The following is a 16,521-nucleotide window of genomic DNA, read 5'->3' as shown; positions in this document are numbered from 1 at the left end:
GACAGCATGCATTGAAAGAGTAAACGAGGGTGCAGCAGGTTGAACAGTAGCCCCAGAAAGACACGTCCAACCCCATGACGGTGACTGAGAAAACGTTCTCTGCAGATATCCTCAAGTTAAGGACTTTGAGATGGCCTCATCCTGGATTGCCCAAGTGGGCCCTAAATTCAATGACAGTTGTCCCTACAAGAGGCAGAAGAGCAGACACAGACACAGAGGAGAAGGCCACGTGGGGATAGAGGCGGAGACTGCAGAGATGCGGCCACCGCCGAGGGACGCCCGGAGGCCTGGAGCCAGGAGAGGCAGGAAGGCTCCCCAGAGCCTCAGGAGGCAGCACCGCCCCTGGACACCTCAGTCTCAGATCTCTGCCTCCAGAGCTTCGGGGGGATGAATCCCTGTTGTTTAAAGACCCCCAGTTAAGGGTATTTTTCCAGCAGCCCCAGGACACAGCACACGGGGTGTCCAGGACACAGGTTTCCCTCTCTGGCCTGATTCCAGACACGAAAGACAGGACAGCTGGGAGCAGCCTGGACTGGGAGCACCCAGGAAGACTCCAGACTCACAGCAGTCCCTGAAAGGTCGGGGTGCCTTTCATCTGCAATCTGTCCTATGTGGGGCTTCCATATTGATTCACGACACAGTGGGAAAAGTAGCTGACATCATTTACAGGCTACAGCGGCTTGGGGCCCTCAAACCCCGGGGTGAGCAGAGGAGACTGCGCCGGGCCCTGCACTTCTGCCCTTTACTGCAGAAGAATTAAGAGGGAGAGGTGCTAGGTTGTTTTGTGGCAGGTTTTTTGCTTCTGGCAGGCAGGGCTGTTTTCACACAAACATGTTTTATTGCCTACAAGTGGGATTTTTAAAAACTGTCTATCTTTCTTATCGTTATTAATCAGAGAGCTGTCCTTATCAGCAGCAATGCCTGCGCAGCATCAGCATCCACACACGCCTGGTGGAAATGTGGAAACCAGGCCCAATGCTGCACAGTATCAACATCAACACATGCCTGGTGGTAATGGGGAAGCCCAGTCCATCAGGAAAAGGGACTGTTTCCTGCCTCATGGATGAGATGATGAATTGATTTGGCTGCTCAGAGGCTCAGGCAATGCCTGTGGTGACTGGGAGAGATGATGATAATGATGAAAATAATAAGAGTAATAGTCACAGCCGTCATCTCTGAGCACTTCCTACCAAGTGTGGGGCACCGTGCTGAGCACTTAAGACACCGTATTACATTTAATCCTTACGAAAACACCATAAGGTGGAAATGAAGATGATTCACTTGTAAATTAGGAAAATGGGCTCCGAGGAGTTAACGACTCACCCAGGCTCCTGAGTGGCAGAACTGAGGGTCCAACCAGGCTTCCCTACTCCAAGGCCTGCAATGGCTATGCCAGCCAAACTGCCCCCAAAGAAAAGCTTGGGGCCCCATGTCAAGGAAAGGGCAGTGCTGCAGCCTTGGGCCCAGAGGAGCCGGGGAAAGGGCGGCCACAGAGCCACAGTGTGTGTGCACCATGTGGAGCCACATGCTACTGTGTGTGCTGTCTTCCCAGAGACCAGGAGTCACCTTATCACTAATCAGATTATGTTAAGGGGTGTGCAGGGGCACACGTGTATGTGTCTGTGTGCCTGTGTGTGTGCATATTCGTGTGTGCACATGTGCCCTAGGTGTGTTGTGTGTTGCACGTGAATGTGTGCATCTGTGTGCATGTGCAGGAAGGTGAGAAGAGGTTGTGGAGAGAGCCACAGCGCCAGCCATTTTGCCAGAAGAGCACCCTGAGACTGCTGGCTGTGTAGACACTGGCTCTGGAATACTCAGAAGACTGCGGTGGCCCATCATCCCCGTAAAAATTCCCTCCTCCCCGAAAGACTCCTCCAGTCACTGCTCTGAGAGGCAGGGAGAGGAAGTGGACACTGTTTCCATGGGGAGGTTGGCAGAGCTCAGGGTTTCTGCTGAGAGCAATGCTGGGGTTAACCACTCATAAGCCACTCAATATGATTCTGAGTTTTGGGGGCACAGCCAGAGAGAGGCCATGTGTGGTCACGTGGGGACAGGGCTGTGAGGAGGGGAGGAGAGCAGGCCCATGTGTGGCCACATGGGGATGAGGCTGTGAGGACGGGGAGGACAGTGCCCCATCATCCTCCACGGCACCTGCTCAGCCCAACGTGGAGGCCTGTGCTTGTGTCTTTCAGGAATTCGCAGACTCCATATCCCAGCTGGTCACACAGAAGTTCCGCGAGGTGACGACGGACCTCACGCCCATGCACGCCCGCCACAAAGTGCTGGCAGGAATCGTCATGACCAAAGGTAGCCACCTCCTCTTTTCCTGTGGGCATTTTCCTCTCTAAAGAAAGGAGCATTAGCATCTACCTGATCTTGGAGGCCAAAAGGCTCTCTCTTCCACAACAAGCTGTGACAAAGAAAGACAAAATATTATAGCATACACAGAGATCAGTGGCCAGAGCATATTAGCAGGAAAAGCCATCCTGACCATGGTGCTGTGATTAGGCTGCCGGGGCCCAGCTCTGCTTGGGCATCCCCCGTCTCTGGGGGGCCTGGCCAGCCCCTTCTGGAGGACCCAAGTCTCCTGAGAGTCCTAAGTCCCTCTCGCTGGGGTGTAACCCACCCCGGAATGCTCTCCTTTCTGCCAAGATTCCCCATCTCAAACTCACAGGGAGGGAATTCCACTCTGAGAAACAACGGTGACCCAGCTGCGAGGGGCATGCTGAGAGCCAAGAAGGCGTCCTCTGCAGTCAGCCAGGATGGGGGAAGATGAATGAGGGCTAAATCTGATCAATCGGCCCTGTGGAAACAACGAGCCACCAACGCATTAATAACAAGCCAGCTGGTTATTTGAATTCAACCATTTCCATTTCCAGAGTTTTTCACGAGTGTGTAATGACCTCCTCGTCACACTCGTTACACTCTCACACACTTGGGAGTCATTACTGTGAAACAGTAACTGACCTCTGGATTAAGTTTCACACGCACGCTTGCTCTGCATGTGCCGGCAAAATCCAAGGCGGAAAAAGACCATCGACCTGACATACAAACATATTTATGTTACAAAATAAAGGACCAGACGACTGGCATGGTTCTCAGCCACGCTGGGCCAGCAGGGTCCTCTCCAATCTTGCTGGGTGTGGGAACCCTGGAACCCAGCGCCATGTCTTGGCCGTGTGATCTTCCCAATGTGGGCCTCCTGGTAAAATGAAAATGAAGCTGCTTTCTCACAATGTAGCTGGGTAAGATCTAGACTATGAGATTCTTTGAAAGGTAAAGTTGCTTTATAAACACATCATCCAGTATATAAATATACCAGCCCCACCCTGGCCACCAGCACCTGGCCCCCTTTCAGACACAGATGACACCTGCCTCTTTGTGGAATTAGGAATGTTCTAAATTGAGGGCTAAGAGTTCACCTCCACTAAGCTCATCCCTGCTGGAGGTGACCATTCCTTCATCCTCCAGCATGCAGCCATCAGTTGGGCACCGCCATACACTGGGCACTGCTCTGCAGGCCCACGGGGCTGTGAGAAAGAGACACAGCCCCCACTCAGGGTACAGCAGTCTCACTGAGGGAGCAGTGAGTTTGGCAGGCCAAGAGCATCATCCTAGCACAGAATCCAGCCCTACCTGCACAGAGCTCTGCGACCCATGACCAGCCACTGAGCCTCGCTGGGACTCTGTTCTCTCACCTTTAAAATGGGGATAACAGCAACACCTACCTGATCAGGTTATGGTGAAGGCTAAACGTGTTCATGTATTCCCAGCTCTTAGAAAGGTACCTAGCCCATGGCAAGTACCATGTAAGTGTTAGTTAATTATTGCTAATGGCACTATTTACAAATTATTTAGTCAGTGCCTGGCATACAAAGTTCTGGGGAATCAGCAGAGAACAAGAGACCAAATGCCTACCCTTGTGGCTCTTATGTTCTAGTAAGGAATGGTTCATACAGAACAATTTAAATCCAATATAAAACAACTACAAAAGAATTACATACACACAGGGTTGCTGGTCCATATAAACAAAACTTTGGTAAATTTTAAAATGTGGAGTGTTACACAGATTTCTGCTACAGATTTCTGAATAACTCAAGTTAAATTAGTGTCTTGGTATGAAAAGGAAAGGAGGAAGGGTAGGGGGAGGGAGTAGAAAGGGGAGGGGAGGGGCACCAGCCACCCTGGCTTCCTTATTGTGCAATGCACTTCCAGCCCCAGAGGCATAAGTCAGCACGACCTGGAAAGTAAGTTTTTAGCATTTCTCAGCCCCGGAACTCAATATCTTTCCATCTTTCTGGGAAACAAATCTGGCAAGTTTTGGAAGCTATTTTCATGTGGAAAATAGTAATGTTTTAGAGGCTTGTGGGGAAATGATACTTCTAAGTTGCCAGTGAATACAGTGCTTTATGTGTAGGCAATTTATCTATATGAATTAAACTTACTATATGAAAATGAGACTTCATAAGGTAGAGCTTCACTAATTAGTGACTTCTGAACGCTGAAGAATAACTTGCTGAAATTTACTTTTCTATTGTAAAGAGACAAACACTGATTTTAAAAAATTAGAAATGTGCAAAATTACTAATACAAACATTTTTAGATACTCATTTACTTAAAGTTGATGTGCCATTTCATCTTAATTCTAGTTCAGTTATTCAAGCAAATACCTGAGAAATTCTCAGAGTAATATGTCCTGTTCTAGTTGCTGTATATGTCACAATGTTTTAAAATTAAACTTATTTTGAAATAAAACACAATTTGATTTGCCCCTCCTGTGGATGGGATGCCAACTCACTCACATTTATTAGCTCCTGAAAGTTCTGTTTATGAATCAGAGACCATTTCTTAGCCATTATGAGAAATATAATCACAGAAATATATACTTATGAACACAAGTTTTTATTTTTATCAAATTAATGCAGTCATATGGTAAAGATTCTAAAGAACTTCTGAATGAAAAGCCGTATTCTCCCACTCCACCCCTCACTCCCCTTCACTCTCAGAAGCTACCTCTAACCATTTCAAATTATTTTATTGTGACTCTAAGTACTATATACTTCTATATTTCTAGATTTTCAGTTCTAGGTAACATCTATTGACTCACGCTATTAACATTTGATACTTTTTTCATTTTCCATTATTATGTTTGTAACGCGCAATTATAGATAAACCTTTATTTCTTATTGCATCAAATCTGGGTGTGGTTTCACTCCCTGTTCTGTGCGTTGAGGGTGGCAGCCCTCAGCCCCTTCCCCACTAGCCAGCCTCTCTCAATTATACGTGTTACATCTTTACACCATCATCACTGGTATTTATATCCTTTCTTATGCCCATAATTAAGTCTTCTCTACTTTGTCTTTTGAGTGATTGTAACAGCTGAACAGCATCTATCTGATGAGAGTGTTGCAGATATTCCCACTACAGAGCCAAGCAGAAGCACCTTCAACCCTCCCGGCACAGTTCCGCCGGGAAGGGAGCCGGGCTGCCTGGCGTCAGGACACGCAGAGGCTCTGCCTCCACCCCCAGCTCCAAGCTGTGTTGTGTTTAAGTTTGATCCACTTGTGTTGCTAGACTTGCTTATATCGCTTTTGAAATATTGTGCGTGTTTTTTTCTGGAATGTCTTTTTTCTCTTACTGAAAAAAAAGAAAGAGGAAGATTGTGCCTTTACCATACGTGCTTAGTCACGAGGCTTCTATGGAAGCATCTCACAGAGGGTACCTGCCTCTCTCCCAGAGAACTCCCAGGCCAGGCCCATCGAGGCACGTGCTCTGCAGACCCCGCGTCCTGCTCTTCCAGCGGGACACCATCTCCGGAATCATTGTCTTCGTCCTTGCTTTGTCTCCCCTCACAGAGAGCTTCCTCAAGAAGCATCATCTAAAACGATGGGAGATCAACTTTGTGAATATTCCCACATCTCAAAATGCCTTGATTTGCTTGTCATCCATCTCAATAGATTCCCAGGGGGGAATTCTAAGCTTTCAGTTATTTTCCCTCAGTATTTTGAAGTAATGTTTCCATTATCTTTTATCCAATATTTCTGACCTGCCCCACATTTTCTCTGCAGTGACCAGCACCCACACCTACCCGGGAGGGGGAAAGGCCTTTCTTTTTAAACTTGGATTTAAGAATATGTTTAGGTGTGAGCCATTCACTTCTCTTGACATATTTAAGCTATTTGTATAGTTTGTCATTTGTTTCATGAATTCCTTCATTTACACGCATTTTTGTTAAATTTTCAATACTCTATTAATTTTCTGCTTTTACTTTTAAAATTTTAGTCTCTTCATTCTTTTACTCGATGTTTTTGGAGATTTCTTAAATTTATCCTACAGCTCATAAACTGCCTTTCCCTCCTAATTTTTGCAACCTATTTTCAAAGTCTTTCCCTTATCCTCCATTCTTCGTTTTTCAAGGGAGCCTCTTGTTCTGTAGCTGTAACTTCTGCTCAACTCCTCTGAGGAGACGCCCTGGCCCGTGTCCCCCAGGCCAGGGGCAGTGGCTTTCTGTTTCGCATGGTCTTTCTCCCGTGTCCTGCTGATGGCTCCCGTCTGAATACACACACTTGTGAACGAGACGTTAGACTGGTATTGTAGGCGTTGGCCTGGTGTCTTCTGCGGTGGTGGCCGGCTGGTCCTTCTCCCACAGGCTCCCGCCCGGATGGGAAGGCGGCCCAGGGCCCATTTCCATCAGCTCAGGTCTCCTTAGGATTTGTGGGCATGGCCTCCCCCCCACCCCCCACCACAGCGCCAATGAGGTGGGGTCCCAGCCGGCCCTGGACCCTTCTCAGGCGGTCCTTTCCTCCCTGTAGGGTGGGACTCCATCTTTCATGCTGAACAAATGCGTCCACCCTCAGACATTCTCCCCGGAGAGCAGGACGCTTGGCCAACTGCCACAGCCATTTATTTAAAATAATCCAGTGGGCCCTATGCCAGGAGCATATGCGCTGTTGCCCCCGGACCTACAGGCACCGAGGCTGGGCCCTCCCAGGCCTGACCGTGAAGACAGCTGCTCTCTCCTCCACTGGGAAGCTTTGTTCTCACTCTCCACTCCTTCTCCGCGCCGACCCACACGCCATCTTCTCAGAGGGCGTGGACCGTGTCTTCCCGGGGAGCCTGGACCCCGCTCAGGCCGTCTCCTGGGAGGGCATGGGCCGTGCTCAGGTCTTCCGGAGGAGCCTCGCCCATGCTCAGGCCGTCTCCCGGGGGAGCGTGGACCTGGCTCAGGCCGTCTTCCGGGGGAGCCTGGGACCGCGCTCAGAGCGTCTTCTGGGAGGGCATGGGTCCCACTCAACCCTTCTCTCCATCACACAGTAGTTCAGCGTTGTTCCCTCCCGAATCCTCTCGTTTCACTGGAAAAAGAGAAGCAAATGTTCTCCCCCATCCTCTTGAACCCCTACAACACTTACTAGCCAAACTGTCAGGGTACCGCTTTATTTAGAAACTCTTGTGTTTCGTGAGCGAATGATTCTTAAAGGGGCCGTTGATAGTGATGCCTTGCATTTAATATGCAGATTTAGAATGTTGACAGCATTTTTACATACACTAATCAGTTTGATTGACATAACCCCGATAAGTGGGGAAGGCAGGAATTCTTATTAACACTTTAGGAAATGCAGACACGAAGATGAAGAGGCCAAGTGGCTTTCCTGATGCCCTGAGGGTGGGGCAGAGCTGAAATGTAGAGTTGATGGTCCTTTATCCTTCCCAGCTCCAGGTTCCTTTTGGAAGCAGGCATCAAGGCCCGGTGGTGACCATGCATTACCTCTTTATGGGAAATTATTTTTCGAGTTTATTAAGTAAATAGCTAGAAAAAAGGAGTTTTCTAGAGTACATTAGGGGCTCATGTTTAAACTTTTGCTAGTCTAGCCTACAAAACATATTCTGAAAATATGGCTTTTATAAATATTCTTTCCCATTTAAACTAAGGTCAAGCTTTATCGCTCCACAATTTTCTTGGACTTACAACTGCCCTGGAAAAATGCACATTTCTTGAAAACAGCCTGGTAGAGTTGAACTTTGTAAAAACAGCCCAGGACAACTAGGAAACCCTTCTGAGGGAAGTGGTCCGGCCTCTCTTATTAGGGAAAATACAAAAGTGCCAATTAATTCCACGATGGAGCATAAGTTTTCCAAGTTTTGAAATGTAGACTACGTTTTGCTGCATATGCTTGGCTTTGAACCTAAAATGAGCACATAAGGTGAAGAAATGTGTCCGCACTGTTTGTGCCACGCTTTCGGCTTGAATAAAGAATTGTGTTATTGTGTTGTACCAGATAAAGCTGGTTATCAAACATGATTTTCCCATTTGCACTTTAGAAACCATGACAGTTTAAATACAGTTAAAACTTCTCTTTCCATCATACAAAGAGCATCTGTGTAAGTTCACCTTCACAAGGACCTAAGAGAAGCAGAGTATAAGGAGTTTATTCCCCCAATTTTTCAAAACCTTTCCTTCCGTTGTCTCCCCTGAATGACTGGCAGTCACTTTGATCTTAAAATTAAAAGCAAGGTCTTTTTATTTGCATCCAGTCGGCCATGAGGAAGATAAGCTGAAACAAATGAACTGGACAAAAAACCCTAAACAGAAACCTCATGCTGCGATGAAAGATGGTGAATTATCATCTGTATTTCAAGGAATTGATCTTAATGATTGCTAAGTGGATAGCGAGAAATGTGAAGCTGATGCTGTGTCTCTGTGCGTCTGTTCAGGCACATTAAGATTCATGGAGGCCGACGGCTGAGTACAATAAGCAGCACTGATGGGCAATTGGTTTTAAATCTTTGGTTTAAACTGTTAGGTTTAAACTATAAAATGCAGGACAGATTTCACTACACCGATGCTGACCCTTGCGTAGTGTGAATGCTGACACATTTCTACTAAACATCCCTCCTCAAAATGGAGAGGAAAAGAAAATCAATGACTGGACATTTGTTCCACCCGAATCCCACTCATGGCTCATTTAAATAGTTTAGCCTGGAATAATTCACAGGGTGCGGATGAAAACCCTCAAGGCTGAATTAACTACGGAGAGGACTGGCAGCCCTGGCCGTGAGTTAAATCCTCACCAAATGCCTTCATTTATCCCAAGTAAGGAAATGGGTAGATGGAAATACATGACAAATGGAGGAGAAAATAAATATTTTTGCTACACTCTCTCAAGGTCTAATACTCCAATCAAAGCTGTTCAAACACTTCTTCACTTTTCTGATTATTAACTCATAACGGAGCATTCAATTCTATCTTCAATCTAATTGTCCAAAAGGCTTCACCAAGAAAAGAAAATCCAACGCTATATTATATCTCAAGGCAACACAACTAAACTCCTTTTATTCTGGTCTCTTTGACTATGAGTCTTTTTTTAATGGAAGCATAACACCTACTTTGTTGGTGAAAAAATAAAGGACACTAGCATCCAGTGTTTACCTGCGTGCCAGGCAATGTTTGGGGTGTGTAAAGCCACATTCTCCTATTATTCAACAAGCTAAAATATTCTTTATTATTATTATTATACTTTAAGTTTTAGGGTACATGTGCACAACGTGCACGTTTGTTACATATGTATACATGTGCCATGTTGGTGTGCTGCACCCATTAACCCATCATTTAGCATTAGGTATATCTCCTAATGCTATCCCTCCCCCCTCCCCCCTCCCCCCACCCCACAACAGTCCCCAGAGTGTGATGTTCCCCTTCCTGTGTCCATGTGATCTCATTGTTCAATTCCCACCTATGAGTGAGAATATGCGGTGTTTGGTTTTTTGTCCTTGTGATAGTTTGCTGAGAATGATGGTTTCCAGTTTCATCCATGTCCCTACAAAGGACATGAACTCATCATTTTTTATGGCTGCATAGTACTCCATGGTGTACATGTGCCACATTTTCTTAATCCAGTCTATCATTGTTGGACATATGGCTTGGTTCCAAGTCTTTGCTGTTGTGAATAGTGCCATGATAAACATACGTGTGCATGTGTCTTTATAGCAGCATGATTTATAGTCCTTTGGGTATATACCCAGTAATGGGATGGCTGGGTCAAATGGTATTTCTAGTTCTAGATCCCTGAGGAATCGCCACACTGACTTCCACAATGGTTGAACTAGTTTACAGTCCCACCAACAGGGTAAAAGTGTTCCTATTTCTCCACATCCTCTCCAGCACCTGTTGTTTCCTGACTTTTTAATGATCACCATTCTAACTGGTGTGAGATGGTATCTGTGGTTTTGATTTGTATTTCTCTGATAGCCAGTGATGATGAGCATTTTTTCATGTGTTTTTTGGCTGCATAAATGTCTTCTTTTGAGAAGTGTCTATTCATATCCTTTGCCCACTTTTTCATGGGGTTGTTTGATTTTTCTTGTAAATTTGTTTGAGTTCATTGTAGATTCTGGATATTAGCCCTTTGTCAGATGAGTGGGTTGCAAAAATTTTCTCCCATTCTGTAGGCTGCCTGTTCACTCTGATGGTAGTTTCTTTTGCTGTGCAGAAGCTCTTTAGCTTAATTAGATCCCATTTGTCAATTTTGTCTTTTGTTGCCATTGCTTTTGGTGTTTTAGACATGAAGTCCTTGCCCATGCCCATGTCATGAATGGTATTGCCTAGGTTTTCTTCTAGGGTTTTTATGGTTTTAGGTCTAACATGTAAGTCTTTAATCCATCTTGAATTAATTTTTGTATAAGGTGTAAGGAAGGGATCCAGTTTCAGCTCTCTACACATGGCTAGCCAGTTTTCCCAGCACCATTTACTAAATAGGGAATCCTTTCCCCATTGCTTGTTTTTGTCAGGTTTGTCAAAGATCAGATAGTTGTAGATATGTGGCATTATTTCTGAGGGCTCTGTTCTGTTCCATTGGTCTATATCTCTGTTTTGGTACCAGTACCATGCTGTTTTGGTTACTGTAGCCTTGTAGTATAGTTTGAAGTCAGGTAGCGTGATGCCTCCAGCTTTGTTCTTTTGGCTTAGGATTGACTTGGCGATGCGGGCTCTTTTTTTGGTTCCATATGAACTTTCAAGTAGTTTTTTCCAATTCTGTGAAGAAAGTCATTGGTAGCTTGATGAGGATGGCATTGAATCTATAAATTACCTTGGGCAGTATGGCCATTATCACAATATTGATTCTTCCTATCCATGAGCATGGAATGTTCTTCCATTTTTTTGTATCCTCTTTTATTTCGTTGAGCAGTGGTTTGTAGTTCTCCTTGAAGAGGTCCTTCACATCCCTTGTAAGTTGGATTCCTAGGTATTTTATTCTCTTTGAAGCAATTGTGAATGGGAGTTCACTCATGATTTGGCTGTTTGTCTGTTATTGGTGTATAAGAATGCTTGTGATTTTTGCACATTGATTTTGTATCCTGAGACTTTGCTGAAGTTACTTATCAGCTTAAGGACATTTTGGGCTGAGACGATGGGGTTTTCTAGATATACACTCATGTCATCTGCAAACAGGGACAATTTGACTTCCTCTTTTCCTAACTGAATGCCCTTTATTTCCTTCTCCTGCCTGATTGCCCTGGCCAAAACTTCCAACACTATGTTGAATAGGAGTGGTGAGAGAGGGCATCCCTGTCTTGTGCCAGTTTTCAAAGGGAATGCTTCCAGTTTTTGTCCATTCAGTATGATATTGGCTGTGGGTTTGTCATAGATAGCTCTTATTATTTTCAGATACGTCCCATCAATAACTAATTTATTGAGATTTTTTTAGCATGAAGGGTTGTTGAATTTTGTCAAAGGCCTTTTCTGCATCTATTGAGATAATCATGTGGTTTTTGCCTGTGGTTCTGTTTATATGCTGGATTACGTTTATTGATTTTCGTATGTTGAACCAGCCTTGCATCCCAGGGATGAAGCCCACTTGATCATTTTTGATGTGTTGCTGGATTCGGTTTGCCCGTATTTTATTGAGGATTTTTGCATCAATGTTCATCAAGGATATTGGTCTAAAATTCTCTTTTTTGGTTGTGTCTCTGCCAGGCTTTGGTATCAGGATGATGCTGGCCTCGTAAAATGAGTTAGGGAGGATTCCCTCTTTTTCTATTGATTGGAATAGTTTCAGAAGGAATGGTACCAGTTCCTCCTTGTACCTCTGGTAGAATTCGGCTGCGAATCCATCTGGTCCTGGACTTTTTTTGGTTGGTAAGCTATTAATTATTGCCTCAATTTCAGAGCCTGTTATTGGTATATTCAGAGATTCAACTTCTTCCTTGGTTTAGTCTTGGGAGAGTGTATGTGTCGAGGAATTTATCCATTTCTTCTAGATTTTCTAGTTTATTTGCGTAGAGGTGTTTATAGTATTTTCTAATGGTAGTTTGTATTTCTGTGGGACTGGTGGTGATATCCCCTTTATCATTTTTTATTGCATCTATTTGATTCTTCTCTCTTTTCTTCTTTATTAGTCTTGTTAGAGGTCTATCAATTTTGTTGATCTTTTCAAAAAACCAGCTCCTGGATTCATTAATTTCTTGAAGGGTTTTTTGTGTCTCTATTTCCTTCAGTTCTGCTCTGATCTTAGTTATTTCTTGCCTTCTGCTAGCTTTTGAATGTGTTTGCTCTTGCTTCTCTAGTTCTTTTCATTGTGATGTTAGGGTGTCAATTTTAGATCTTTCCTGCTTTCTCTTGTGGGCATTTAGCACTATAAATTTCCCTCTACACACTGCTTTGAATGTGTTCCAGAGATTCTGGTATGTTGGGACTTTGTTCTCACTGGTTTCAAATAACATCTTTATTTCTGCCTTCATTTCGTTATTTACCCAGTAGTCATTCAGGAGCAGGTTGTTCAGTTTCCATGTAGTTGAGCAGTTTTGAGTGAGTTTCTTAATCCTGAGTTCCAGTTTGATTGCACTGTGGTCTCAGAGACAGTTTGTTATAATTTCTGTTCTTTTACATTTGCTGAGGACTGCTTTACTTCCAACTATATGGTCAATTTTGGAATAGGTGTGGTGTGATGCTGAAAAGAATGTATATTCTGTTGATTTGTGGTGGAGAGTTCTGTAGATGTCTATTAGGTCCACTTGGTGCAGAGCTGAGTTCAATTCCTGGGTATCCTTGTTGACTTTCTGTCTCCTTAATCTGTCTAATGTTGAAGTGGGGTGTTAAAGTCTCCCATTATTATTGTGTGGGAGTCTAAGTCTCTTTGTAGGTCACTCAGGACTTGCTTTATGAATCTGGGTGCTCCTGTATTGGGTGCATATATATTTAGGATAGTTAGCTCTTCTTGTTGAATTCATCCCTTTACCATTATGTAATGGCCTTCTTTGTCTCTTTTGATCTTTGTTGGTTTAAAGGCTGTTTTATCAGAGACTAGGATTGCAACCCCTGCCTTTTTTTGTTTGCCATTTGCTTGGTAGATCTTCCTCCATCCCTTTGAGCCTATGTGTGTCTCTGCAGGTGAGATGGGTTTCCTGAATATAGCACACTGATGAGTCTTGACTCTTTTTCCAATTTGCCAGTCTTTGTCTTTTAATTGGAGCATTTAGCCCATTTACATTTAAGGTTAGTATTGTTATGTGTGAATTTGATCCTGTCATTATGATGTTAGCTGGTTATTTTGCTCATTAGTTGATGCAGCTTCTTCCTAACAAGCTAAAATATTCTTATGTTTACCCTAACCATGCTATGGTTAAGCACACTTAAGAAAGAGGGCAAGGAAGAAAAAGAGAGAGTTAGCGAGGGAGGGAGAGAGAAAGAGAAAAAGAGAGAGCGAGGAAAGGGAGGGTGAAGGAAGAAAGAAGCTTCAGGAAATGACTGTGCATTATCTGTGAGCAGGAGTTAATCATCGTTGACAGGATCCCCACTGTGTGGATGGAGATATAATAAAGATATTCTAAAGGATTCGGGCTAATTAGTGAACAAATGTGAAACTGAGTGAAGCTGTAACCCTCTGAAGTAAGTGTGGACTTTCAAATGTGTGCACCTGGGGTCATGGTTTACACTCCCTCGTTCCCCAGTAGACCCCCATATTTAAATTTTCAAGATGTGTCCATCTGCATTAGGTGATATTGAAAAGGCTTCCCTGCGGAAACACTGGAGGAACCTGTGGTGCTGTTCCAGACACATCCACGTTGGAACCTGGGGGTAATTCACACCAAGAAACACAGGGTCTCCTGGCTTCCTGCCCTATGCTGTTATAACCAAACTTTCCTCTCCCCGCACCTCTCTTTCCCACACACCCTCACTGCACAGTGTGTCTGTGTCTCCTTCTGCTGCTCCGTTGGACTTTTGAAGTCCTCATGCACAGCGCTCTGGACCCAGCCCCTGCAGCAGCTTCACCACACTGATGACAGGAAGAGGTGTGCATGGAGGCAGCCTCCCAGGTTAGAGAGGGGATGGGCATCTGATCCCTGAGTGCTGACCCTGAAGAGGAAGGGAGGCGGGGTCTCGGGCTGAGGAGGAGCTCCCGATGGAGGAAAGCAGTCTCAGCTTTGGGGCCATCCTGGCAACAGGTGGCTCAGGGAGGAGCCAGTCCATGACAAGGTCAGTGGAGGGCAGAGAAGGGGAGGAGAGTGTAAAGCTACGATCGACAGTGGGTTCAGGGCGGCCTCCCCAACTTCGGTCAGTGCCTCCCGGTGTGGTTGGGTCATTACCCAAGGATGGGCGCTCTAACTAACCAGCCAGATTTGAGCCCAGGGGAACTCACACCTCAGTCAAGAAAAGAACAGAAAGTATTAGAGGTCAGCAGAGAGGGCATGGGGCTCACGGGACCTGAACACAGCTCGCCTCTGAGCTGACTCAAATATGATCTTCTTAGAAACAGAACAAAAACGAGCATACCAAGTGGTTGCTTACAGATGAAGAAAGCACTGTCACTTACAATATTTAGTCCATGAATTATTTATGAGCGCGGGCTTCACGCTCTCATTATTTCTGGTTTTAGTGCCAGTGAGGAGACCTTGTCAGCCATCCTCGGTGGGAGAAGGAAGAGACCGTTCATCGATCAGACCAGGTGTTTCCTATTTGTTCCTTTGATATAAAAGAATGAGTTACTAATGGGGTGAAGAGCTTGCTCAGCCCAATGCAAATGAGGAGATAAATAGACTTTTCAATCTATTAATTGCAAAGCGTTTGTTGTCATTCTACCTCTTCCTTGGGAGTAGGAACAGGGCATTGAATATATTTACTAAATGTGCAATTACCATATTTATATCCAGTGAAACCCTTGCAGTGTTGATGCTGAGGATCGTAACTAATAACCTTCTCATAAGCTCGCCTGGCCCCATCTTTTGATATATGTGGTATCCTACCCCAAATTCTACGCATTTTGAGGTTTTATCCACTGGCTGCAGGAAGTGAGATAGCTGATTAGCAGTGTTGCAAACAAGCACCTTTTTATTGTCTCAGTAACCAACAGTGGCCCACATGCCAGACAGTGGTGGCAGGCGCCATCGAGGCCCCTGTGGTTTCAGGGTCTGTGGCCCCCTGGCCTCTCCTCATCCCGCCCGCTGCTGCAGGTCATGCTCCCAGACCCCATCAGGGCAGGAGGAGGACATGTTCCATCCCACAGACTTCTTTTGGTCAGGATTTTGCTGCTGGCCACTCAGCTGTGCAGGAAGTAGCCAGGAGAGTTGGAAAGGGAGAGTTTTGCATCTCAGTCTCCACAGCAGAGCCAGTGAGGGAGGACAGCTTGGAGCTGGATGTTCAAGAACCAACACTGGTGCAGGCATCCACAGTGCCTGCTCACATCTCCTGGAGCCTCAAGTCCCTCTTCGTTACTGAGCTGTAATACTGGGCAGTACTCCAAGTTGAGCACTGTGCTGGGACGAGTGTGGAGAGGTCTGTGCAGCAGCAAATACTGCTGCATCTGCCTGTCCATTCTCATGCCCCAAAAGTATACTTTGGAAAAGGCAAGTTAATTCAGTAGGAGAATGTGCCAGATGTGCCACTGTCATGTAAACACCGTTAGCTCCCAGGGCTGACATGTGGTTGTCAACGTGCTTGCCTGCCTGGATGCTGCCTGTGTCAGGGCCCAGCTCGTCCTGCCCACTGATGGGGCTATAGTGTGTTTGACCCACGAGTCACAGACACACGTGTGACGTGTTTGGGAGGGATCCCCTCCACTCTCATGAGGTCACACTGTCTAGCGAACCATGCAGCCGGCTCCCTGCCCAAGGCCCACAGAAAGGTCACTGGCATCTCCTGAGTCTCCTCCCTCTTACCTCTAACCTCACCGACAGCCCATCAGGTTTGGAGAAGTTCCATTCCCTGATGGGGAACAGCAAAGAGTGTTGACCAGCTGACATCTGGTCACATCCCTGTCCATGGGCTGACCCTCTTTGGGTTGTAGTGGGGGCCACAGCGCCCGAGGCCATCACAGATGGACAGCAGCCAGCGTCAGCCTGGCGTGGTTTCGGGCTCTCTCAATGCTTTCGTCGTGTTGTATGCTATGTGGAGTGAGCCGCATGTTTGATTAGTGTGTAGACCCAGTGCTCACATGTGCCTGGCACAGAAGGCTTGGTGAGCATCAGCTGCACTGATGAGGAACAAGCTACGTGACGTGGCACCCAGGGCCAGTGACTGCCTCATTTCCT

General features: G+C 45.7%; 1 protein-coding gene across 2 annotated transcripts in view; it reads left to right on the top strand.

Annotated features, from left to right (window-relative positions):
- Window positions 1–16,521, top strand: part of ADARB2 (adenosine deaminase RNA specific B2 (inactive)) — a 547,987-nt gene that overhangs the window by 457,452 nt on the left and 74,014 nt on the right. For both annotated transcript variants that reach the window (XM_055353754.2, XM_004048984.5), the window contains one exon: window positions 2,193–2,307. In XM_055353754.2, coding sequence (XP_055209729.2) covers window positions 2,193–2,307 — 115 coding nt within the window. The remainder of the gene's footprint in view (window positions 1–2,192; window positions 2,308–16,521) is intronic.

This window comes from Gorilla gorilla, chromosome 8, assembly GCF_029281585.2.
Source record: "Gorilla gorilla gorilla isolate KB3781 chromosome 8, NHGRI_mGorGor1-v2.1_pri, whole genome shotgun sequence".
NCBI lineage: Eukaryota > Metazoa > Chordata > Mammalia > Primates > Hominidae > Gorilla > Gorilla gorilla.
Note: the sequence above shows the minus strand (reverse complement) of the source record. Positions and strands in the feature narration are given on the sequence as shown.